We start from the raw sequence: 27,896 nt of genomic DNA, 5'->3' as shown, positions 1-27,896 counted from the left end.
AGCTCCTCGCCAGCGACGAAGCTTTGCACGAGCCTCGAACACGCACTTGAATTTGAGCTGGCGACAACAGTTTGTTGCTTAGCCTGAACGCCAACGGACGTCCAAACAATACGGAGCCGATGCAGTTAGAGTAACGGTATTCGTTTCGTTTCAGTTCATGTTTCCATTTCCGTTTACCGCTTCGTCAGCTCTTTAAGCAACGGTCAGTCGCGAAACAAGACGGGACAAGCCGAGACGGCACGGTACGGGACGGGACGGGAAAATACTGGCAGTTAGCAAACTCCAACAACAACAACAAGAAAATTGAGAAACAAAGAAAACAAAGCAACAACAACAATAGTGAAAATAAAATGGAGTTTCTTGGAATTTCAGTTGCGTGAAGTCAAGTGAAGTTAAACAAAGTAAAGTTAATGCCAAATAGCACAAGAATTCGATCGTTCAGTGAATCGAAGTTAGCCGAAAAGTTAGAAAGACAGAGAGAGAGAGAGAGAGAGGGCGACAGTACAGAGAAAGTTCGCAAAGCGAGTCTTGGGAATTAAAACTGTAAAATAATAATTCTTCATAAGCTGTTAGATTTAGATTTATTATCGTTTCTTTTGGAGTTTAGCCATTGAAAGTGCTTAAAGTTTCTAATACGAAAAACTACATTTAAATTTCATGGCACCCAGAATCGCGAAATGAAATGTTGCGGCAGCAATGAGTCTACTTGCGGTCAGCTGCTCGTTGAGGCCTTGGCTAAGTGCTGAGTTGTCCCAAACGGTTAGGTAAACAAGCAGCCAAAACGTGACTTCAGTCAGTCCGTGCTGAGTACTAAATAGGCTGTTTTCTGATACGACCTCACAGGACTTGCCACAAGTTGGCCAAAATCGTGTTAGCCAATTGCTAAGTGGTTGGACTAGCGCAGCCAAGTGACAGTCACCAGCTGAGACATGTAATCAACGGGGCCATCAACACAATTTCACCCAGCATACATATATACGTATATATCGTATATCGTGACTAAGTTTAGGCTCATATTTGGGCATGTCAGCAGGCACAAAGCCACAAGGTCAGCGCCTAACTGACCTGCGCCCAGTTGAGCACAGCTCCACTTTAGATTTCAGCTGCGGTCAGGGCTCAAATGGGCTTAAAAGCAGATTGAATGCTGCATGGCAGGACATCAAAAGACAAACAAGTGAAGAGCGAGGGAAGAGTAGTAAATACATATGTGAGTTTTATATAATGCAGGAGAATACTTAAAAGTTAGAGTTTGTCAAGAAAAGATAAAAAAAGAGGTGAAAGGAGCGAGCAGCTAGAAAGGCTTTGGAGCAATAAGAACTATTAGAACTATTTATGGACAACTTCATAAATATTATTAAAATCATATTTATCAGAATTAGTTAGATATGATAAATTCCATATTAAATTGATATTTATGGAATTGGCTAACTTTAAATAATTATTAAAAATATTTAAAGTTGACTAATTCAATGGCAATAAATATATATTAAATTGATAGTTATGGAACCATCACATTTTTTTAATAATTCTGATTGTGTCAAAAGCTTTCTAGCTCCTTCCTTTCCTTTTTCCAGTTATGCCTCCACTAAAGAAGCGTTATCTTTCATTTACTGCTCTGCTCTCTTCCCATTCAAAAAATTTGTTTTTAATATTCTAAATCTAGTTAGTGAAGACATTTAGTTACCTTTTCCCATGTTAGCTGTGAGCTGTAACTAGTTATCATGTTGAATAAATATAGAACATATTCGCGTGATATATTTCATGTCTAGGCCCGTACGCGTTTTAAGCGTATTGCCCGGGGATATTCAGCGCTCGTGAGCCAAGGCTATGTGCATTCGAAATGGCCAACGCTTGCGCCACAATGAAGGCAAAAGTAAACAAAAGAGGCGTGTCCACCAGCAACAATGGTGGCGAAAAAAAGGCAACAGCAGAAGAGCCGCCCGAAAAAAAAAATAAAGTAAAATAAAAACACAGTGAAACAGAAGAATTGTCGCATGTGCCTCTGGGCTGGGCTGAGCCGGGCCTGGCTGGGAGCGAGCTGGGGGCGAGTTGGGGAATTGTTAAGGCAGCCCATGCAGGCCAGTAGAGCGAATGAATGACGTCATAAAGCATATTAAATGAGTTTACACGCGCGCTGCACTGCATACTTTCAGGCATGTGAGTTGCCGCTGCCGCTGCTGCTGTTCCTCCTGCTGTTGCTGCTACTCCTGCTGGCAAATGGCGACACTGAAAAGCCATTAACAAACGCCTAATGACGCACTCGAGACACGGACGCGGACGAGGACGCGGACGCGGATATGGACAGGGACATGGACAACAACGGTTGCCTATTCACATGTGTTTGTGTAGTGTTAGCCAAGCTGATAATGAGAACGCTAAGGGGCAACAATTAAATGGACATGCGAGACTTTCGCTACTCTCTAGTTCGTATCTCTCTAACTTGACTACTTTTCAATCTTTTCCGTTCTCCCACTCGCTCTCTCTCTCTCTGTCTCTGCCTCTGTCTCTGTCTGTGACTCTCTTCTGTCGCTGTCACGTAATGAAATTGAAATATTAAATATTCATCTAATGCAAGAAAAATCACATCATCTTATATACAAAATGCTCAGCAAAAGAGCAATTTATCAGCATCCCTGAAGTGTGCTACGAAATGTGTGAATAACAACAACCACAACAACCACAACGACCACAACAACAACAATTGTAATAACAAGAAAAGCACACGCGTGTAATTTGTCAAACGGCAGACACACACACGCACACACCGCACTCTTACCTGACGTGCTTGCCAGTTCGTCAGGTGAGCGCGCGCGCGCGTTTTTTGTGTGTGCATCTAAAAAACGCGCGCGCTTTTTAACGCTCGTGCTTGAATAATGTATGCAGACAAAGGATTAAGCTGTGTAGCATATTAAATGGGTAAGTACCCTGACCCCCACCTGCCCCTACTCACAGTGACAGCGCATAATTAGAGTAAGATACCCCCCAAAAAACGTGATGGACACGCCCACTTTAATAAACCAATGAACATTATCAAGTTGCCAAATTAAACGTGTGTGTGTGAGAGAGCTGAAAAGCACGTGTAGCTTATTAAATATGCAGGCCAATACATATTTAAACAGTTACACACGCTGCAGCAGCAGCAGAAGAAGAAGAAGAAGCAGCAGAGGAAGCAAACGCGCGTTCCAGCGCAAAGGTTGGAGAAAATTTGCAGCGCCAGCGGGCAGCGCTTTTATCTTTGCTTGAAAGTATGTGAGAGTGAGTGTATGTGTGTGTGTGTGTTGGGTTGGTAAGCACTGCATACCTTTTAGGCACATTTTTTACATAAAGCCTTCTCCATGTGTGCGAGTGTGTGTGTGTGTGTGTGAAAGACTTTTCGTTAAAGCGAACTGAGTGTGAGCCCAGCCCAGGCATTTGGGCTGGGCCTGACTTGACCTGATTCGCCAGCAATGACAGGCAATATCCTTACGACGCGATAAAAAAAGGGGACCCCCTGTGGGATAACACACCGACGCACACTAATTGAAGACATGACAGACAGCTACGCTGAAATGCTTTTAAAAACAACGCAAAAAATAAAATAAAATAAAATAAAGTATGCCATAAAGTTAACAAAATATGCGTTAAATCAACAAGCTCAACATTTAATAAAATAATAATGTAAAAAATTAAATAAAAAATATATGGCCATACATATAATTTTTATTAAATGTGGAGCCCAAATGATGAGTTTTTATATAAAAAGAGAAAAGAACAAATTTGCCATTCATAAATTATCGCTGTCAGCTATAATTCTCAATCATCCATCATTGATTGATTGAATTGATTGCATTATGCTTGGCTCTTGGTCTATGTAATCCTTTTTGCTCAAATTAGCACGCAGTAAACGAAATTTGTGCATAAAATATGCGCCCCAAAATAGCTGCAACCAAACCCTCAGCAGGAATTCCAAGCGAAAGCCGCTGGCAACGAAATACCAGCCGAGAAATGGTCTCATGATTGTTATTTTTGTGCTCAGTCTGTAATTAAAAGCAAATCCATATTCATTTCGTGCGCACGTAAGTATGCTACATAAATGTATACAAAAAAAAACAACAACAGAGACACTGGATGAAACAGTAGAAGCATTGCAGAGGACTGGTAAAGGCTGTGGTAAAATCAGGTGCAGATAGGATCTGCCTCTCTGACTCCCTTGCCCTCTCTCTCACTCTCACTCTCTCTCTGTGTCGCTCTGTTTGTGTTTGTATTGTCAGGACAGAAAGGACAACGCTGTGTCTGACTGCCCGCCTGCTTGCCTGCCTGCCTCTGTGTGTGCCAGCCTGTTTGCTTAGCCGCAAAAACTGGAGTCCGGCGCGGTGGGGCGCTGCTTCGGTGTCAGTGTCGTTGCCGTTGCCGTTGCCGTTGCCATCGCCTGGGGTTTGAGTGCTTCGCTCTTTTCGGGCACCGACTACTATGTCGGCCTATTTGCGAGCCTTTGCTTTGCATGTTGCAAACAATTTGCCGCCGCCGTCGGTGCTGCTGCCGCTGCGCTGCGCTGCGCTGCTTCGTCGGGCTGTCGCGGTCGACTTTTTCCTGCCATTTAGTGCCACCACAGCAAAAATGTTCGTGCGACTAATTTGTGAAAAAAAATCAACTATAGCAACAACTATAACAACAACAGCAATAGCAACGCCAACTGGCACGAGACGTTAAAATCAACGGTCCGTGGGCCATTAAAACGGGGCCAACAAAATGCGCAGCTCGCTTGTTGTTAATGAGAAATAAACATAAAAAAGAAATGTTACACTAGCACTGACAGCAACAACAACAACAACAACGACAATAACAACAACAGTGTTGCCAGCAGGCATCACTTGAAATGTTAAAGGGATAAAATTGCGGTAATCGCCACCACAAAGCTAATAAAAAAATTGTAAAATATTCAACAATTGAAAAAGCTTTTAAGACCCCTTGAGCTACACGTTTCATAAGCCAACAACAGACATACGTATACCACACTGAATAAGCCTGTCTTTCTACATACATTTGGCGCCAGACACACACACACACACGCACACACACACACACAAAACATATGAAGTAATCGCATTTTGGTGTTGGTTTCATGCGTGGGCAACAGCGAAGCGCGTGCAACAAATAAAGCGAAAAGGGAGCACATCCTATAGGCAGAGCTAAGATCAACTTGCGGGCGGTAACAAAGGACCCGACAGCTGCTGCTGTGGGCGCTACTTATGCGATAGCCATATGAAAAGAAAAAAACACTGAAAAGAGAAACGGATTTGCGGTATTGTATTGCCAAGAAGAAATACATCCGACTGGTTTTGCATAAAGTGTGCGGGCAAACTCTCATGATGTTTACCATAAATCGAGCAACTGCCTCCGACAGTATGCAAATAGCATTGCTTGAATTTCACTAAATTGGCCAGAAACTTGTTTGGCTCGAGTTGGCGCAGTTGCCGCAGCCTTGACTAGATTGTATCAAATCTCACTCATTTCCCGCTTATTCAAATCCAGCTCCAGTTGGAGTCGTTGAAACGAATTTCCGCAATTGACAAATCACAAATCACAATTTAAAATGTAATATCAGTGAGAGACGCTTGACGGCTGAACTGAGAGCCAAACGAATCAAAAACAAAAAGTTGCAATCAACAATTTTCCAAGCATTTCGCCTGCCACGAAAAACTTTTAGCCCACGCAAAAACTTTGTCCGTCAGCCGTGAAAAGTGCGAAGCACGTCTGATTGAATTTTTCATTTTAGTTATTGAGATGACAGAAGACAAGAAAATTGGACTTTAAAGAGAGGGTAAATTTAGCAAAACTTTTTATTTGTATTATATTTATTTAAACTTTAATGTATTTTATTTTTTTCAAGTAGAGTTTTATACATTTTTTTAAGTTTTTTTTAATGTTTATCATGTTTTTTAGTGAACTTGTATTAATTTTCGTAGCACAAATTTAACAAAACATTAATTAAACTAAACTTTTAATACTTTTTATACAATTTTTATGGTAAACATTTTTATAATATTTTTAAAGCAAGTTTTAATACGTATTTTTTTAATATATTTTTAGGAAGCTTTTATTTATTTATAAAATACATAAATTAAACTAAACTTATATTAATTTATATAATATTTTCAAGGTAAATTGTATTAATTTGTATTTTATTTTTATGTTAAGTTTTTAGAAAACATTTAATATTTTGTATTATAATTTTAAGCCTTCATATACATTTATCATATAAAATTAATAGAACATAAATTAAACTAAACTTAATCTTTTATGAAGTTGTATGATATAAAGACAACTGAACATAAATAAAACTAAGCCTTTATTAATTTTAATCAAATTTTGTATATATTCTTTATATATTTACTTTAAAGCCTTGCTGCAAGCATCATTTTAGAGCCTATGTAAATGATTTATATTCCTTTCTATTAACCCACTTTTGAGGCCGCTTACGCCAGGCAACGATGTTTTGTTTTCATTGTGCTGGGGGCACACATTGTACGCAGCGGATGTGCCATAAACCGAATTCGCTGAGTTGGCCAACTGTCTTTCGGCTATTCAATGTCACGCACGTGCCTAGCGCAAGATATCCTTTTGTTCCAAGCTAAACAAAGGCCTGGCCAAGGCGCTTTCATGCTTATAAATAGCCAACACTTGAAGCGTTACTCCCTAATAGATAAGCAGCTTCATAAATTACGCACCAAGCGTGGAAGAAAGGGAATCAGTAATTACTTAGGTGTATAATTAGCATGCAGATTACAAAGCAGATGAAAGCAGAACAGCTTCAAGCCGAGGGGCGCGACTAGTCGATATCCTGTACACATGTACAGTGGAGACTGTTCGACAGAGAGATTAAGTGGCAATATGTGAGAGCAAAAGTAATTGGCTATTGGAAAAGCCCACAATATGGTATTCTCATGCCTAACTTTTGCAGTAATCTTGTTAAAAGTTGTTCGTGCTTAACTCGAAAGACAAATCACGAAGGCAAACAATATGCTGAGCTCACTTCTTATATTACATTCGTAAAAGTTTACTGTTCGCGTTTATGGTTACAGGGTATCAACTGTCGGAAGTTGTAAAAACTTTCGCTTGAGAAACTCTGTGGCGTCTGCGGCTTTAACAAATTGAATGTATGAAATTATGAGCAAAAATTGCAAATTAATTGAAATAAATGAAGAACTTTGTAGGCGCAACAACAAAAAGTGCAAACACACACACACACACAAGCACCTTCCGAGTCGCAGCAAGCGAAAAAGTAAACATTTCAATTATGTCGCTGTGGGTAAACTTTTTGCGGTGGGTGTTTCAAAAACTTTGATAATTAAGCGCACTTCTCCCTCGTCCTCCCTCACTCGTGCGCTGGGTGTAAAGGGAGATGGCAAGCGAAAGTGCTCATTGGCAATTAGCTGGCAAAAGTCTAAGCAAAGCCAGTAAAAACTCAAAACAAATGAGCCAAAGCCAACATAACAATAACGCGCTGAGCGGGACTTCTCCATGGGAGGGCAGTATTTCCACAACTGAACAATGAAAGGGGAACAACAATGGCAGCGGGCCATTTCCGGTAGGCATGTGTGCGCGCAGCAGTCGCCAGGGGGCGTCACAGTGCTCGCTTTATGTGTGTGCGGGAGGGGAGTGCAGCAACAGTTTGTTGCCTTGCTTATCTGTTTGCCAGCCCGACACGGGACAACAACAACAACGACACGCTCATAAATTTTTAATTAAATTGCTCTTCCCGGTCCCTCGCTCTCCCTATCTCTCTCTCTGTCTTTCTCTTTTATTCTGTGCCAGTGACAATGCACAGGAAAACGCACTGATTGCCTGTCTATCTGGCAGCGTAAGCGCAAGCAAGTATGTGTGCTGCCTTAGCTGTAACTGACACACACACACACACACACACCCACACACACACTTACACAGGTTGTCGTGCAATTGCTGCGATTTGTTTGCCGTCTGCCCCGAGGGCAAATTGAGTTGTTTAACTTGCAATTGAGTAGCCCTCGAGGCAGCGAGTGACTCGAACCAGTGAAACCCCATTAAATATTTACTATTGACTACACATTGACTGTGAATTAAAGTATCGCCCCTTCGAGTAATTTATATATCAAATATTCCAGCATACTTTCAGCTTCCACTCTACATGCAAACCAATCAATATATATGATCTGGCATGCAGCGTTATTTGGCAGCAAAATGCAACCTGCTGCAGCACAAAATAGCTGCAGAATATATAAATCAGAACATAAATTATTCATATACGCATACCTAAATTCTTACATGCAGAGATCCAAATTATTTAGCAGTTCAAATAAGAACTAAGCAGAAAATATGTTTAATTATAGCAAATGCATTGAAGCCAGGACCAGGGAAAGGGGCTAATTTTTATTTTATGGAATTGCTATAGAGAGAGCAGAGTACTATTATATATCTCTTTTTTTTTCTGAAGGAAAAACCTACTTGCTGCACGTATTTATATACATTCACCTATATATACATGCATACATGCCAACTAATGCACATTTCCACAGGGTTCCATACGAGGTATATAGAATACAGAGTTTTCCCTTTCTGTCCAAAGAAAATAACCTGCAGCACCTGCTTGCAAATATGAGAATCGCATAGTAGAGCACTCACTGTAAAGGAATACTTGAATTTTTAAATTTACATAGCTGTGGGCACAATTTTTCGAAAATTGATTAAAATTTACTGTGCGTTTTGGTCAGAGAGTGCGCACATACACATGCACATCCATATACATTCAAAGTTGAGAAAATACACGGTCAGACATGCAAGGAAACATGCTAACATTGTACGTTAACATACTCATGTGCACCCTTCAAATCTTGTTCTGTACAAAGCAAAGCAAAGAAATTACATACTTACATTCTATAAATATATATATATATATATATATATGGAATATATGGAATACGTACTTGCATACAAATGAAGACTATGTATACATATATTCATTAATGTAGGGTAAATATGATTATAAATACAAGCATACAATTACACATGCTTAGAATCCTATGTAAATACTATATACATACATACATATATACCAATATGTATTCTTATATAAGTACATACTTCATACATTAACACTCCCGCACACACACACACCCACATACATTCACACCCGCACACATATTTAATCTAGTCAGCATTGTTAATGGCTCTATTTATCCACTGTCTCCATCATAATTAGGAGCTGTTATTAACCAATTGAAATAGGAATACGGTTTACTTCAGCAAGGACAACCTGAGTCCTAGCTCATTTGCCGGCGCTTGTGATTAATTTGCTTAGCAGCCTGTTAGCCCACGTGCTCTACCATAGCTGTCAAAGGAAATAATTGATCAAAATGTCCTGATATAAATATACATAAATATTTAATGCAGTTGGCCAGCAGACAGACATTACAAACGCCTTACATCTGTGTGGGCGTCTCTGTGTGTGTGTGTGTGCGAGTGTGTGTTGGCCATGTGTTGACGCCCACGTTCCACGGTGAGCCACGTGAGTTGAGTTAGTGTGTGCCAGGATTTAGCTGGTGCGCAACTGTGTCCCGTAATCGGGGTCATATGATAAATGATATTGCCCGGCAATTGCGGTCAAACAGCGAGGCCTGTTTCTCCAACCAACTTGAGGCGGAGCAGAGGCAAAAAATATATATGTATATGTATATAGCGAAAATTAACATAATTTGCCTTTATAATTGCCCGCCATGCGACGAGCAGCTCAATATTAGCTCTGTTTGTATTTGTGCTAGGTGTTTGCTGTTAGCTCGGCTTGCTGCTCGGTAATTTTGCATGCAAATAACTGGAAATTAGTGTAAGTGCTCACTGACATGCCACACCGTGTGGGAATAGACGGCCAGCTGCCGTCTGGCAGTTCGCAGCTGGCAGCTCGCCTCCAAGGTGAGCAGCAGCAGCAGGAGTAGCAGCAGGAGCTGGAGTAGCAACGACAAAGATAAACAGACGATGGCAAAATAAAGTGGCAAGCGCTTAAACTAATGCTGCTTGACTGAGTGTGAGCGACCTCGTGTGTGCCTGTGTATGTGTGTGTGTGTGTGTGTGCGTTAGTGCATATCCTGCATGTTAACTCTGTGTGTGGTTGCTGCATCTGTAGCTGCCGCTGCTCGGCGCTTCATAAAATCCATTAAAATGCAATAAGCGCATAAAACGTTTTTACCACTAGCGCTGGCAACTGTGAGCAGATTTTAAAAGGTGCTGGAATATATATGCACATATGTGATATACATACATATATAATGAATATGCAAACTACTACTATTTGCTATAGATATAACCTGCCACGGTTTATGGCTTCGACAATCAGCAAAGTACTTATTCGATAATATAATATGCATTAACAGTTATTTTAAACTTGATTCTTAAACTGTTTTTTATGTGAAATTGAGCAAGTTGATCTGTCGTATATATTATGGGCTGCAGTTGTTTATGGACATTTTTTTGCGAGAATTATAATGAAAGGAATATTTTTTACACATGCAGCGAAAAATTACAGAGAATTCTTTATAATAAAGTAATAAAAGCAAAATTATAATAATAGCAAAAGAGTAAAATTAACAGGTCTTCAATTTTTAATAGGGAAATAATTCAGACTAAATAAATTATAGAAAATTCTTTATAATAACAAAAGTAATAAAAGAAAATAAATAAAAATAATAATAATAAATAGATTTAAAGTTAATTTTATTTCGTTGATTTATATTATATAATTATAAAACTTTTTTATTATGAATAAGTGAAAAATTTAGGACAAATTTTATCTAGAATTTGAGGTAAAATCAAATAAATAAAGCAATATTTTAACCTTGTCTTCATACAGCAACCACTCTTCTGTCTGACAACAAACTAGAGAGAATATTAATAAAATTCTTTGAGAGACAACACTCTCTAAACTACGAACTAAGAAGATTGATATGTGAAACTCTATACTACACTGCTTGTAGCTCCAAAGAGTAACATCTCTTATTTAAAATTCTTATGTAATAACTTACATCCATTGCCTTGACTTCTCTCCGTGCAATTTCAGCATATGGCTGAAGTGTTTTGGTATGACCCCCATACTCAATTGTTTTGATATTGGGAATTGTAAATTCCATGTTCATGCTTGAACTATTATTATATACTAATAAAGTTACAAAATAATAAACTTTAAACAAAGTGTTGATAAACAATATATGTACATCTAATATCTAAATGTCTAATGGTGTGTTAAGAACTTATACAAAGAATGCAAAAGGGTATTAAACTCCATGGATTAATTAGGCCATTTATATTTATTATTTTACTCTATAAGCAATTTTCGCATATGCACTTTGTATATACTTTCAAGAGTTACCCACAACAGCAGCTCACATTTGCCATAAAAAACTCATTTAAATATTAAGTACAAATTGATTCTATTGTAGCTCCAATAACTAGATTTTGCAGTACACATTTTATTACAGTTAAGCCCGCGTTCTACTTTTTTTACTAATTTTATTTCATTATAAAACTTTTCAAAAACAATTTAGCTTGGCATATAATTATCCCGACCGACAACCACAACAATTTCAGCTGTGCACACGTCTGCAATGAAATTTCGAAATTACGTTAACAGAAAGTAATTAAATTTATTTTACAAAAAAAAAAAAATGAAAAAGAAAAAGTGCAAAGTGGGCGCTTGAGAGACAGTGCGAGTGGGCGCGGCAACGTGGCGTATACGCAACGTCATGACTGAGATGCATGCCCCAGAGCTGAATGACAAACAAATGAGAAGAAAAATGTGTTTATGCCCACGTCATTAGCTTAACGAATGGGCATATGAGTGGGAATTCGCTTATGGCTTCGGGATGTCAGCCAGAGAGGCTCACAAATTGGCCGATTCCCGTGCCGCATTGTTTACAGCGTTGCCGCGCATATTAATTGCCTGTTTAAGTAAATTACAGCCGCACAGCAGCCAAACATTTGCTCCTTCACTCTACCCCCTCTCCACAACCATCCGCTGTCGTTTTTAATTCTTTTTTGTTTTCTTTATTTTGGTACACAATTAATTTGCGGTGCAAATGCCGCATCGACGCTGACAATTGCAATTACATAAATAATTCAAAGGCAGCCGGATGACAGTTGGCTTAAACTGTGAACCGGGAATTGCCGATGCGTTGTAATTGTTGCACAGCAGCTGCACAATAGTTGAATGAAAGTTAAATTACATATGTCCATTCAGAAAGGATTAAAAGGAATTTTATAAAATTAATTTGTAAATGGCTCGATTGAGGATGATCGGAAATGCTTTGAATGGATTTTAGATATATAATTGGGTACGGGAAATCAAAAGTGAACTGTGGATGAATTAAGAAGAGAACTATTAAACAGGAATTTAGATCAAAAAGCAGCTAAATTTTTAAATACTCTGAATAGTCAAGTGATTCCATGATTATATATATATAACTCTGCATGCACTTGATCATACTATAAATCAAATATACTATACATCAAATATAAATTATATACATGGCATATCAACAATATCTGCTCAAAAAATATATTAAAAATATATATTTAAATATTGTATTAGCACTTGCAATTTAATTTTAATTTAAGTTATATTATAGACAAGGAAAAAATAGTTATAAATTTTTTCTATATACAGTGCACCCTCAGCAATATCTGTCCATAAAATATATTTTTAAATATTATCACACACATTTTAATTTTAATTTAAGTAATACCATAGACAAGAGAAAAATCTATAAAGTCTATAAAATATATTTTAAAATATTATTAAATACATTTTGAGTAAGCTACGAAAAGTCATACCATAGATAATCCATCACATGCGATTTCAATTCCCTTTATTGGCTTAAATGAAATGCAAATGGCTTCACTGTCATATGCAGTTATATTGGAAGAGCTGGTCCAGAGCATTGGGTGTCTATGTCACATGACCATGTAAGCGACATTGTAACTGACTGCAGACTCTCCGGCGTCCGTGGCATGCATGGGCATTCGGGCTGATTCTGACACTGCCAGCTAAGTATGCGCAAATTGAATTTCCAGGGGAGGAGCGGAAAAGAAAACGGGTGGGAAATGTGGAGCAGGCAATGTGGCCACATAAACTGCTATTTCCAATTAACCTTAGGCGTGGAATTTAACACTTAAAGTGTTACCACATGCTCGAGGACACACAGACACACAAACACACAAACACACATTTACTATTGCATTTGTGAATCTGAGCAAAAAGGCAAAAAGGGACAAAAGCAAAAAACAAAAATCATTCAAACATGCGCTGATGAAAGCAATTCGAGCTGGCAGATAGATATTCAAGGCGTTTGGGGCGTGGCACACACACACTCGAACAAGTTAGACTTACTCACTTAATTGAATTGAATGTCAAATGATGTTACAGAATGATGCCAAAGCGCAGTCAAGTGCAAGGCGCTGAGCTCAACAATATGCCAAATGAATAAGAGTATTTGTATGCGTGTGTGTGTGTGTGTGTGTGTATTTGTGCTTAGATTATGACCTGGTTACCACGCCATATTAGCGTGTCAAAATGACATCAACTTAAATCAACTTTTGGCCATTGTTTGTGCCATTGTGCCATAGACATGGCATAAAACGATAACGAGAACGACAACGCCAGCAAACCTTAAGCCAAATGTCTGTGGATAAGTGCAGCGGGATGGGTTTACTTTATGATTCGCCTCGACTTTAGCTGAGCAACCTCAAGGCACTCGCAGTCACAGTCAAACACAATTCCCCCAGAGAAAGTTGTGCGTAAAACTTGGTAACTCGACATTGAATTCATTTCAACTTTTTATTGCGACTGCCAGAGCAGGGCGTTTTATGATTTCTCAAATTTGTATATGCTCTAGTAATGATAAGTGATTAGATCTTTACATGAGTCTTAAACTCTACATTTATATTGTAGATCGTCACTTGAAAAGTTTAATTTTTATGTAATGTTTTATTGTCTATGTAGGGATTGTATGGCCAAAGTTAATACATAAAAATCGTGAGACCATATACCATGTCTGACATAGATATTTGAGTGAATGTATGTATATTTTATATATATGTACATATTTATAAAAATTTACATATAAATATATATTAAATTGTATCTGTTTGTTTATTCCAAACGCAGCTTAGCTCTTATATCAGCTTATATTTAACTACATGGTAAATGAAACAAAAATCTTTTTGACACACATTTTATATGCTCTCTGCTAGACGCTGTCTCCCTCTCACACACTGTCCGTTTCGCTCCAGCAGTCGCCTTTGAATACTCCCCCTCTCTATCACACTAACTTGGTCTCTCGTAGTCTTACCCGCTCTATTCTCTTTTGTTCATTTTAGTTATGTGACTTCTTATAGATGGCAAGAACAGAACTGTGGGTGTGTATATGAATTTTGGGGTAAGTATTATTTGCATATGCATATTTTATAAGAGATATGATGTAAAGGAAACAGCCAAGTCAAATGTAGAACTTTAATAATAAAATACAGCTCCGATACTTCTAGCTGTTTGTCAAATTTTAAAGGTTTTTTTTGCTTGATTTATGATAGTGATTTTTATGGGCAACCCTCGCCAACAACTGTTGACAGCCTGGCCAAGAATTTGGCCTTTGTTTTTATTACCTTTCCACACGAGACTGTCAAATAGCGTCTGGCTCCGGGTTTCTCTCCGTTCCCTGGTTGAGCGTAGTCGTGGCAACTTTAACACGTTGACATTTGGCTTATTAAGATACGGTCTGACGGCTTTCCGGGGCAGCTAGAGAGACACGGCCTGGCCTAATGGGAAAATGAGCTATGCCATAAATTTAATATGCCCGTTAGTTTCGATTATCGATAAGCCGTCTGATAACCCTTTTTGCATTTGACTCCTGCATTATCAATTAAAAGTCAATTTATCGCATTTGTCAGGCAAAACTGAACAGTCAATAGCCTTAAAGTCAGCAAGGAACAACTTTTTCGTGTGGCAACAGGCCGAATTTGTTGTGTGGGGCACACGTTTGGGAGCAGAGCTCAAAGAGGCGAGCCGTGCCACGCATAGAAATTGAGTTGGCCCCAATTGAAAGCGTTGTTGCTGCAGCTGTTGTTGCTGCTCTTGTTGTTGTTGTTGTTGTTGTTAGTGTTGTGGCCACAAAATGGTTGGCACACAACAACACTTAAGTTTAAGTGACTACTCGAGACTTTTGGAGAGCGCACACAATGGCGGCGGCAACCACTGAGGCTGCGGCTCGATGGAGACGGTGGCAGTGGCACTGGCGGCTGAGTCGCCAAACTGCGTGACCGGAAAGTGTTTGGCGTTTCCGGTTGACGCAGCCACCAGCCGAATGAGTTGTGGCGTTGCCAGCAACTGGCGGCAACACTGGACGGAAGTTTGCCGCGCAGACACCACCACCACCAACAACAACAACAATAGCAGCAGCAGCAGCAGCAGCAGCAAGCTGCCAAGTGCCACAAATGCTGCACGTGTTTGTGCCACAGGAAATTTGAGTAGCAAAAGCTTAGCGCGACACAATAATACTCTGACCCATCGTAAGAACTCCATGGCAAAAACTTTGTCAATTGACTTTTCAAACTCAAAAGCTGTAAACTTTACTTAAGATATCTGCTTAAAGTCATTTGACAGCATTTAAGATATTCAATTGGTTGTAGTAGGGTAAATTGGGTTATTTGATTTATATATTGCGATTTACTAAAAAGTGTAGCATACTTTCAGGCATATTGTAAATCAAATTATTTTTTCAAAGGAAAATATATATATTATTTATAAATTTACCTTCCCTGTGTTGTTATGGTCCTATTTTTGTCGTACCGGTTCTACTATTAATAAAATATATAAAAAAAAAAAAAAAAGAATTATTTTTCTTATGATATAATAATTAAGTAGGTTGTGATTTTAAGCCATACATTTGTGTATATATTTATTTAAGTGTTGAATCTGTACAATGCAAGTATAGTACCTTAACAACACAGTTCGATTATTATTATAAAGAACCTAACCTTCTGATTAATTAAGCCATAAAAAAGTTTGTTTTCTAATTGGATATATAAAAAAAATCCTACATGTAGCGTAGCAAAAATCTTCATTTAAAACTCCTTTCATTAAGCACTATATTTCATTGCAATTTAAAAACAAAAATAAATAAAAATTTAGGCCTATATAATATTTATTAATTACATTTTTATGTTTTTTTAATTCCAATAAAATATTGTTATTTATGAAAGGATTTTTAAATGGGATAAAAATCATTTTTGTATTTAAAAAAAAAATATATATATATATATATATATTTATAAAATATTTTTAATATCATATTATGTTTTTGTGTAGGTTAAATATATACTCTTTAAAAACACTTAATTTATCTTGGGCACACCCTATATTAAAACAAAGCAATGAAATACGCTGCGTGCACAATTCGACACGTTTGTATTTGAAATCGCTTTCTGACCAAGAGCAAACGTGGCCAGTTGCAACAAATGTCACGTTTCGGCCATAAAATGTGTTAAAATGTTAATACAGGACAACAGCCAAGAAGAACAGCAAAAGCAGCGGCAGCAACAAGAACGGCGACCGCAGAAACCCTACAAATGAAAATGAAAATGGAAACTCACAAAAGCCGCAAACGGGTCAACTGCTTGTATTGGTTGTCCTCTTTTCAGTCCTTTACTCTTAAGCTGGTCCGTGACGTAGCCTGCGCAAATTTTAAGCCTGCAAAAATGTGCCTTTATATTGAGCTCATACTTGGGCTGTGAGTGAAGGCTTTGCTGCCATAAGGTAAGCGTGGCGAAGAGCGTGGGCAATGGCCATGCTGCAAGGAAAAAAGCAGAAAAAGAAAGTTAACTTAATTGCTTTTGCATAAAGCAGCCGTCAAAAGGCAGCTGCGCCATTTGCCAGTCCAGCGCGAGCCAAGTCGAAACAAGTGGGTAGGTGAAAAATAATAATAAAAAGAAAAAGAGAGAAGAAAAGAAGTAAACGAAAGGAAAAAGAAAAGGGAAACTCTGGTGGGGCTACTGCTGCTGCCACTTGAATTGGCGCTCAATTGTGCGGAAAAAATATTTCCATTGGCTGATTTGCACGGCTCGCGTAAAAGATGAAATGCAGTCGAAGGCAGCAGAAGCTGGCAACTGAAGTCCTTTTCAAAGTGCCTTCTTATGGCCACCTGAAACTGAGACGCATTAAGCATAAACTGTGCCAGATTTAAGCTGAAACTCGAACAGATTTTCTGCTGTAAAGCACTTGAGCAGATATGGTAGATATTATCTCGCTTGATTATAGCAAAAGGTAAAAACCTCTTAATTGAGTATAATTAGAGATTAGGCATTGCCATCTCAGCAGTGCACAAAAAGGGCTTTGACATACTTATAGCAGCTAATCAGAGACTAATCTGTTTGATGTTCCGGCTTTCGCTGACAGACCCAAACGAGCTGAAACCAAAGCAAAGCAAAGAGCAAAGATCAACATATTTAAGTGCTTTTAAAATGTCTTAGCAAATAAACGCTTACTAACCGACAAATGGGTGTGTGTGCATGTGTGTGTGTGTGCAGGGCCACTTTAACGCTTAGTTTAAAGGATTTGAGAGTCTTAAAAGTGTTGAATTAATTTGTGGTTGGGGTTGACAAACCTTTTTTATTGTGCTCTAGGTTTGGGTAGGATTATGCTAACTAATAGGACATCAATTGGGAGCCCTTAGACACGACAAACTGCACACTTGGGTCAACGTACGATTTGATTACGTTTACCCAACTTAATTTGACAAATTTTGGGCAGGAGCAGGCCAACAAACCGACTCCCAGAGGAGACTTTAATGGCCGACTCAAATTTATTAGTCGGTTCAGTGTACGCATTCACCTAACTTTCCATATAACAATAGCATGCACGTATGTGGCATACAGTACACAGTACACACGCTTTCTTAACGAACGAACGAACGTACCGTCCACTATTTGTTGGTAGGTAAACAATTCTGCCAGCTCGCCAGCCCGCCAAAGTATGCAACAATAATTTACACATGAAAACGCAGCACGCCAGTGAGCAGAGGGAATAATCAGTGAGGGAATACCCTGGAGAGAAGTGTTGAATAATGTTGAAAGGGCAATGATATGTAATAGGGTGACCAATCAAAGGAAAATGTTCTGAGACTTTTAGTTGTTTCGGGTCATGCATTAATTTTATGATTTTCAAGCAATTTCTCTGCACAGCGCTTGCGATCTAAGATAAAATTTCGCTTAGCTCAGTTCTAGTGTCAAATCAATTCATTTTAGTATTTGAGGTAATAGATTTTCATAAGAAATTAATATTTATTTACACTTTACATAGGTCTTAATCATAATTTGTTCTTGCCATTTATCCATTCTATATTAGCTAATCATCAGAATAATAGAGAATACTTTCTTTCTGTTACAACACTTAAAACGAAATAAAGCTGGCGTATAAAAATGATCAAATGGATGTTTTTTTGTATATATTTATTTAAGCGTTGAATCTGTACAATGAAAGTATAGTACCTTAACACACAGTTAGATTATATTATATAGAAAGAGATAAATGGAAGCTAAGCAGTTTTTTATATATAATGGTAAAAAAAAAAAAAGATCACTCAACAAACTTTAATATAAACAATGTTGTATTAAATCAACTTTAAATTCTATACATTCCTGCTTTATAAGCTGTATATACCCTACTCGTATCCATCATATTGGGTATTTAAAGCGCATTTGGCCCACACGAGCCACATAAATAATTTACTTTAACACGTGTGCGCCTGCATGACTATCTGTCCACCTGTCCCTGTCCCTGTCCCTGTCCTTGTCTCTGTCTCTGTCTCTGTGTCTCTGTGCCTCTGTCTCTATCTCTGTTTGTGTATTTGTTGTGGGCACTTTGACTAAATGGCGTGTAATAAAATTTCAATTGCTTTGTCTGGTTGGCTTTTGTTTGGGTCTTTCCTAGAGCTGCAAATAAAATAAAAAATGAAAATAAAACAAAGCAAAAAGAAAATTAAATAGTATTCAAAGCCTTATCACGTGTGCCATTCAATTAGGAAGCAACATTCCGACAACCGGCGCTGAGCAGTTGAGGCAAATGTCCTCATCCGAATGCAAATTATTCATAATTGCCGCTTATTAAATATAATTTGGGAATTCCGGCAGACAAGGACGTCGTTGTCAATAATGCCGAGAGGTGTGTATCGGCGTAACAGGCGAACGTGATAGCGCATTGTCCTTGCACACACACACACACACTCACACTTGTGTTAGCCACGGCCCTGACCTTTGACATTAGACAACAGTGGAACCGAAACAAGAACCGTATTGGCCTCGAGCAGCAAATTTGCTTATAATTCAAAAACATGCCGAAAAACGAAGAAGAACAGTAAGGAGAAGAATACGAGAATACGAGCAGCAGAACAAGCAACAAACACAAATGCATAAAGCACAAGCAGCAAATAAAATATAAGAATAAGCAAATTAAAAAACAAGATGTATGACGAGACGGGCAAGAAAAACACGTTAAGCAAACACGATAACGATACTATATACACAGCTAGATATATGTATGTGTGTGTGTGTGTGCGCAACAAGGACAGCAAGGACAACAAGGACAGCAGGCGACAAGGCGCGCACACACAACAAGGAACACAGAAAATTTATTTCAATTTAAAAATATTCGTCACGCGCAGCACAAAAAGCGAGTTAAAAGCTCGAAACCCCCTTAATGCTCTTACACAGCCCCCCCCAACCTCCACCTAGTGCTCGACTCCCCAAGCAGACGTTGCGGGGGCGTGGCCATTTGTATAATTGCTGCCGTGCCTGGGCTTAAGGAAGAGAGCGAGTCGGGAGACAGCTGGCTGGATCAGACATTTAGTTTAGTTTTATGCCACGACACGCTCCAAGGACGCGCCGCCAAAGAAAAAGGACATTATCGTGACAGGCTTTGGGCGAACAAGTTTATGGCGCTAGCCGCGGCGCTGCCGTAATTGAAAGTATATCCACGATTTATGGCTGTACATCATTGATATGCCATCCAGGCCACACACACACACACACAATCGTAATATACAGCGCAACTCCTGCAGACGAATCCTTGACCATGGCACTGTGAATGCTTGTTGACATCGATTGACATGGCGCACAATACAATGGCGCGTACACTGAAGGACCCCTCAGGTCCGCGACTAGCCACAAACGAGCGCAAAAACGTGCATGTTTTTATATCCGGGAAGGGGATGCGAGGTGTGGGCTTCGGGGTCGAGGCTATGACTGTGTGTGTATGGGGGGAGGGCGGGGAACCACGTGTTGTCCTTCAATCGGCATGAAATGCAACAAACAATCGCTGCCAGCCACTGAATGGCTGCAAATCGAGCCGAGCACGGGGCCAGGTCAGGTGAAACTTGGCTTTTGTGTGGGAACTGTCAACTCGGTTTGTTGTGGCTATCGCAGCCATTTGCATGGCGGCCAGGCCAACCAGCCAACCAGCCAGCTGGACGGGAATTTATTAGAATTTCAAATATACCCTTGAAATGAATCTAATTATTTTGTCACCAAGCGTGTGGGGCTATTCATTAGATAGACTTGATTAGACTTGATTGGACTTGATTGGACATCCTTGAGAATATGCACAATGTATTTTATAGGTAATAGATGTATGTATATAAGGTAGTATAACAGACTTCTTTTATCAGATATATCAGCAGTCAAAGTGACTTTAGAGAATTGACAAATATGTCTCTCTCTCTCTCTCTTTCTCGGCCTCACTCTCCATCTCAATCTTTTATGCAACTATGTCTATATCTTATGCAACTATGTCTATCCTTCTATCTATATATCTGCTTATCAATATCACATTTCGTCATATATCTTTCTATCCATTTTTTTTACTATCCACTATTCCTATATCTGCTTATCTTTCTCTCAATGCTTCTCTCTCTGTGCCTATCTGCCTCTCTTTATATCTTTATATATATACTTTTATTTACTTTAATTGCTTACTTATATATGTCCTTATATATACTTTTCGTATCTCCATCATTCTCCTCCTTCTCCACTTTCCCCCATCTCTGTCTCTCTTTATACACTCTCTCCCTCCAACAATCGCCTTTAGAATCACTTTTATTAAAAATATGAGTTCCCTTATATACATCAAGTCCCCCTCCGAAAATATATTAAAATAACGTATCGTAAGCAAATTAATTTCTAAAAGTTAAACGTTTGCTTTAGTCCTAAATACATATACAAGCAAGGATAAGGGATATCTTCCAGTCATTCAATCTTAACAGAAAATTCCCCTTTGTTTGAAGTTTAAGTTTGTAAAGTTATTTCATATATTTTTGTTGCCTGCAGCAACTTCTTTATAAAGTAGAAAGACTTAAAGTTTTTAAATTTTAATTACTAAAGGCAAACTTTGTTACTCATTTGAAAGTTCTCAAGGTCTGATAACTGGCCTTGGTATCTATCCCCTGTAAATTGACTCCCGTAACCTTTGCACACGCATCGATGCATTCAAGTGGGTTTTCCTATTGCCGATTTCAATTAGCCAGAGCTGCATTCGAACCGAGGGAAAGGGCAGAGTGCCTACGCATTTGGCAAACTAATAATAAGCTGCAAGCACGAGCTCGAGCACTAATCAGACCAATCGAAGGCAAAGCCCTGGCCAAGTCCCCTAAGCCACACGCTGTGGGCACAGCTGGGGCTGATTTATTTTTTTCTGTCACTACAGTAGCGTTCATCCATGCTGCAGACGATGTCCTTCAACTTGACCAATGGCTAACTAGAAGGCTGGCTGCCTGGCTGGTTGCCTGGTTGCCTGGCAAATGGGGCTGGGGATATACATAAGTCTATGGTCGTGCGTTTGCATTTCGTTTGACTCAAATGTCCTTGTCAAGCCCTAATGGCATCGTCGCCATTTTCCATTCTCCGTTCGCCATTGTCCTTGTGCCATGTGTTAATGTGGCACAGTCAAGGCGCACTTCCTGCAACGGCAATAATGACGTCGACGAGCTCCCATCCATTTATGCCCCATGCTAGTTGCTCAAATCGAATAAAACATGTCAAAAGTTTGCTTGTATTCGAGGCGAGTAATTGAAATGTATTTCATCATGGGTGCATGTACGGGTGCGTATTTGTGTGTATCTGTGTGCATTCCACTTGGATGGCATGTGTAGCGCAGCTCCTAGGAGACAACATGATGCTGCCAATGGCTACAGACAAATGACGTTGACTTGTTCTTTTTTTCCCCTTCGTTTGCTTGCTTAACGCTCATCTCATTTTTCTCTTTTTCTCTGGTTTTCCTTTCAGAATTTATGCCTGTGCAGTTTTCCATCGATTTTCATCTTGCGCCAACAACAGACCGGGGATGAAAAACCAAACATATGAAACGGATTTGATATTAACAAAATATGCAGGTAATATATGAGCAACAACAAGCCTTGCTAGACAAAACAAAAACAAGAAACAATCCAAGTTATGTGTTGATATGTGACTGGCTATCAAATTTATTGGCAGACGTAAGGAGTCGTAGAGACATGAGAATCCCTAATAACTCTATGTAGAGTTATATAAAACGAAGAACACTTATGTAGGCTGGGGCATTATATAGTCTAATTTAGTAGTTTATGAATAAAGTAGCTGCAAAAAATGTAAAAAATTACTAGAATAATTTTTTAAAAATTTATTTTTAGTCATATATGTATATAAGTTCATATAACGTTTGCGTACATACACTAATATATATCAGCATATTTATACGTATAAAGTTGCATTTACTTTAAAAACCGCAAATAAACTTTGCACGTAATTTTATACTGAATGGCGCTAAAGTTATTTTAAGACCTTAATGCGCGTTTGCTGCACTGGGGCATAATAATTACACATTTTTTTTCTTTTTAAGAAAAAACAACGTTTGAAGTGACTTGTACATTTTGCTCCCTTTATATATACATATATAATATATATAAAGGACACGAGGCATTATTTCACCATGAACTATTTGCATGTGCCAACAACTCGTGCATGACGATTTAATTAAATTGTTTTCTTATTAATACTAAAGGGAGTACAATGTATAAACATGTATAAATGAAGCTAGACAGTAAGGGTTTTTTTTAAATTTAAATATATGTGACCTTCATAGTCCCTAGAAACTGAAAACAAATAAATAATAAATATTATTATAATTATTATAATAATTATTAAGTAAACAGTATACTTTTGTATATTCTGTTTTCTAAAAAAAAAGATATACTAAAATAATAGACAATTGATTATAGATAATAACTGTCTTTAAAGTTAATTAATAGTAAGTTGTTTGTATATCTGCCTGCGTTCACACCTAGTTAAGTTGACTTTGTCAACACATTTACTCGGATAAATATTAATTTTTTTAAAATGTTTTTCTTACATTTTGTTGTTGTTTTTTATTATTATAACACAGTGAGTTGCTTTGCCCATGTGCATAAATTGCAATAACACACAGCGAAAAAGACTGAACGAAATCCCAAATGAAAAAGTGCCGACAGGTACACATACACAATCTAGTAGGGATGAACGTGTGTGTGTGTGCAACGGGGCTAACACAAATATTTATTGGCGCTGAGCGCAAATGCATTTTGGTTTACTCAACATGTATACGGTCACACTTAAACATGAACAGGGTCAAACAAACACAAAGAATAAAAAATATTCACAGATACAGATACACAGATACATATGCAGATATTAAACTAATCGATTACGCTGAGTGTTAATCGATTTCGAATGACTTATTGCTCTTTTTGCATTTCGTTGTTGCAGAAACAAGAAAAAAGGCGCGAGCTGCGCTTGAAGCGATTCTGGCGCTCGCCAAAAACAACATCATCGGAGGAATCAACGGGCTATGAGAGTCCGACGCGGACGAAGCCAGCCAGCAGCGATGCACAGCGCTTCAATCATCTGCACTACACGAGCCTCTCCCAGGGGTCGGGCACCACCTCCTCCTCGACGACGGCGGCGGCGACGGCCGCTGCCAACGGGGCATCGGGCAGCAGCAGCAACAAGCCATCCTGTTCGCTGCCGCTGCTGCAGGTGTGGCCCAGCCAGGTAGGCACAAGCAACACACACGCTCGCTGTTGTCGCTTCTATCTGTTTGCGTGTGCGCAAGTGTGTGTGTGTGTGTGTGTGCGTGTATATGAACTGTTAAAATGTCAGTTCGAATAACGAAAAATGATTTCTGTTTCACATTTGGGTTTTTTTCCATTTTTTTTTTTAATTTATTTGGTTTTTGTTTTGTTTTTCATTTTCCTATTGAGGTTATGTTGTGCGTTTTGTGTTAATTTGTTTTCAAACTTTTCTCTTTTGCCTAACCCCCTCGGCCCCCCACCCACAACCAATGTGCCACTTGTGCAACAAAAACAATAAACAATATGTTTCTGTGTGTGCGTTGCGTGTTTGGTTTGGTTTTGATTCCTCGTTTTGCTGGTTTGTTTCTGGTTTGGTAGCCGCTTTTGCGACAGGAGGGCTTCGTACAGTTGCGCCGTAACAGTGGCCCCGAGGGCCAGCGGGTATGCTTTCGTTCCTATAATACATCAAGTCTCAATCTCTCTCTCTCTCTCTCTCTCTCACATACACCATCTCTCTCTTTTTCTGTCTCTCTCGCTCTAGTCTTCTGTTTTTTTAATACCAACTATTATTAATACGTATACTCCAATTCTACAATTAAAATCGTAGATTTTTTGCATGTCTTGATTACCATATATAAATATTCAAAAAAAAAAAACAACGAGCTTCTCGCTCGCGGTTTCCCAAAAGAAACACCCAAATATATAGAACAATTTGTGTAAAAACCCAATCTGAAAATAATTATTTACATATATAAACCCATCCATATTACTTGAGGTTTTTTGCGTATTTAAAAAACGTTTGTTAAATAGACTTCGATTTTTGTGGACCATTTTTCTCGAATTCGCCTTTTTTATAAATAAATATATAACTCCATGCACAAAAAATCGGGGATTTTTTAACATTAATATTTTGTATATAGCTTTGATTTTGATATTGAAAAATCGTTTATGTATAAAGTATTTATATTATATTGTATATTAAATATTTATATTTGTATATATTTTTATTTTATTTATTTTTAGCGCATGATTTAACATCTTAGAAATTTCAATAAAATATTTCCATTTTATAAGATTTTTTGTATGCTTTTTATCAAGTAATCTTCACTTCTAAAATATATATAAATTATTTATTTTTGCTTAGTGATTGAATATAAATTTTTATATCTCATTATTTATTTAATTTATTTGATTTTTTGCTTGTCATTGATTATAAAAAATTATTACTCATTATTTATTTAATTTTTTTGATTTATTTGCTTTAAATAAATAATATTAATAATAATTATTTTTTATCATTATTCTTTTTCTATTATTCTTTTTTGCTAAATTTTAGGCGTTTGAAAAATTAATTAATGCATTCGTTTGCCGTAAATTTATGGCAAAACTTATTTCTTATTTTAACTTTATTCTCTTTTTTATTCCAAATCCTTAATTTTGGCCAGTTGTTTTCAATCGAAATTAAAGAGAAAATATCTTGTTAGTTCAATTGACATAACGTAATATTTATTTATTCAGTTCATTTCCTCAACAGCTTTTTAAGTGAAACACAAACAAAGCTATTACCATTTTTCAAATGAGTTTATAATGAATGCGGCTGCAGACATTAAAAGCTGTATTTATTTTAATATTATTGTTTATTATTATTGTTTTGTTCAGTTCAAATTGAAATTTATTTGCAAAAATGTTTAATTAAATTATAAAAGTGAGATATACTCATGTTCAATTATATTATTTTAAGTTTTATAAAATTAAATTATATATATATATATTTCTTTAATTAATTTCAACTGAGTAAAAGTAATTTTGAGAAACTTTTGACATTTTGATTAAACCTGGCACATAAACAGTCTAAACTGAAACGAAGACTCAACCCGTAAATACTAGACACCCTGTACATACTATATACAATATGTGTATATAAATTTATATGAAACACACGAACAACCCACATCAGCAATCGTTGAACACATAAACAAACAAAAAACGAAGGCAGAGAACTGCCACACCCACAGCTGCTCCCCGCACAAATGGCTTAAGAATCCCCGAAAATCCATCCAGTGCACCTCAAGGAGCAAGTTTTGTTTAGTCGCTTGGCTCAACTCTTTTGCCATTTGCAGGACTCACCGCGCGGCGAGGCGGATGGCCAGTCCTTCATCTTTCCCGCCATTGTGGAGACGAGCGTCGGCAGCACCAATGTGGCGTCCACCAGCAGCAGCAGCAACAATGACAACAACGACAGCAACAACTCCATCAGCACCAGGCGCAGCAACAATCACCTGACACTGAGAACGGAGCGCCGCAGCTCCCTCTACTGTGATACCCTGCACGCTGGCGACTCTGGCATCGACTCAGTGCAGGCATCGCCCTCGCCCAATGCATTCATCGCACCACCGGGCGTACACGGTCTGCCCGGCGGCCATTCGGGCGGCAGGTCATGCCATGTGTCGCCCACGAGCACGCCCACCCAGGGCTCGCCGAATCTATCGCTGGGTCGCCGGCACACGCGAAACAGCATCTGTGTGGTGCCCAGCGGCGGTGCGGCCAATTATCGACGTAAATCAAGCGCATTACTGCATCCGGATCATGCTCGATTGTTTGCGCTGCGGATGAAGCATGCGGCGGCACTGGAACGGGCGCAAACATCGCCGGATCAGACGTCGATTGAGGATGCGAATGAGTTCCATGACAATGGACTGGCCACCAATATGCGTTTGTGCTCTGCCTCGTCGTCGACGACGTCGTCGCTGACATCCGTGGCAGCGGTCAGCCTGGGCGGGGGTGTGGCGGCTGCCAGTGGTGGTGGCAGCAGTGGCGGCATTGCCACCGCCAGCAGCGGCGCCTGCTCCTCCTCCGCTTATGCTGTCGGCGCGGCGGGCGCACAGCAGCGAGTCTCCGATCCCTGGCTGCAGCCACAATCCGATCGTGACTCGCGACACGGCCATCAACACGACGGCCGACGGCGTTCATCGACAATGACCGCCCGCTATTCGCTCTTCGATGCACTCGATCTGGAGTACGTGCTGCTCCGGGCGGCGGCGCGCGGCTCTGTGGGTCCCTACTCGCTCAGCGAGTCCATACACAAATTGACCTTCACACAGTCGCTGGCATTCCCAGCGCTGGCGCGCGGTCTGGCCACCAAGCGCCGGAGATCGGCTACGCACACCAGTTCCAGGCCGCTAAATCCGCACGAATCGGGCTTGAATACGTGCGCCAAGGTTGTTACCGCTGTCGTCCTGGTTGCCATCTCCTTTATGGTATTCCTCATAGTGTACAAGTTTGTGCGCACGTGAGGTTTGCTCCTGGCCCCGACGCCAGACTTCTCCGTCACATATCAGACGACCAGCAGGGATGAGGTGGATGCCTCCAGCTCATTCCTGTTGACCACGTCATCGGCGGGACGCAGTCTGGGCAAACATTTGTCGGGGTTCAGGAGCCAATTGGGCCTCAAGCAGGCTGACTTTGAATTTGACTTTGACTCTCAGCAGTAGCAGTCAGACGGAAATTGTAAAATGCAGTAACGAAAAATTTGTGATAAACTTTTCAGATGACAAACAAATTTCCTCACACACAAACACAAACACACACACACACAAACACGGACAAGATCAAGGCTTAAAAAACTATTAACGGTTAATCGCTTGCAAGTGTTTCGATTGCGGTATATAGCATTATCATAGTTAAGCATATTACATTTCAATTTTTTGTATAACAATATAAAGTTCTAAGTGCTTCAGCTGGCGAATGCGCCAACCAAATCGCTAGCAAAACGCG

General features: G+C 39.1%; 1 protein-coding gene across 2 annotated transcripts; it reads left to right on the top strand.

Annotated features, from left to right (window-relative positions):
- Positions 1–62: 62 nt before the first annotated feature.
- On the top strand, positions 63–27,896 carry LOC108650995 (uncharacterized). 2 transcript variants are annotated; one of them, XM_089259309.1, is made up of 7 exons: positions 63–401; positions 2,576–2,916; positions 14,377–14,435; positions 22,324–22,430; positions 23,818–24,102; positions 24,501–24,563; positions 26,243–27,896. In XM_089259309.1, the coding sequence occupies exons 4-7, from the start codon at positions 22,425–22,427 to the stop codon at positions 27,413–27,415; spliced, it is 1,527 nt and encodes a 508-aa protein (XP_089115435.1). In that variant the 5' UTR covers positions 63–401; positions 2,576–2,916; positions 14,377–14,435; positions 22,324–22,424; the 3' UTR covers positions 27,416–27,896. The 2 variants fall into 2 exon arrangements, with proteins under 2 accessions (XP_089115435.1, XP_089115436.1); XM_089259310.1 differs by lacking the exon at positions 24,501–24,563.

Source organism: Drosophila navojoa, chromosome 4 (genome assembly GCF_054131105.1).
Source record: "Drosophila navojoa isolate 15081-1374.11 chromosome 4, UAZ_NAV_1.0, whole genome shotgun sequence".
In the NCBI taxonomy this organism is placed as follows: domain Eukaryota; kingdom Metazoa; phylum Arthropoda; class Insecta; order Diptera; family Drosophilidae; genus Drosophila; species Drosophila navojoa.
Note: the sequence above shows the minus strand (reverse complement) of the source record. Positions and strands in the feature narration are given on the sequence as shown.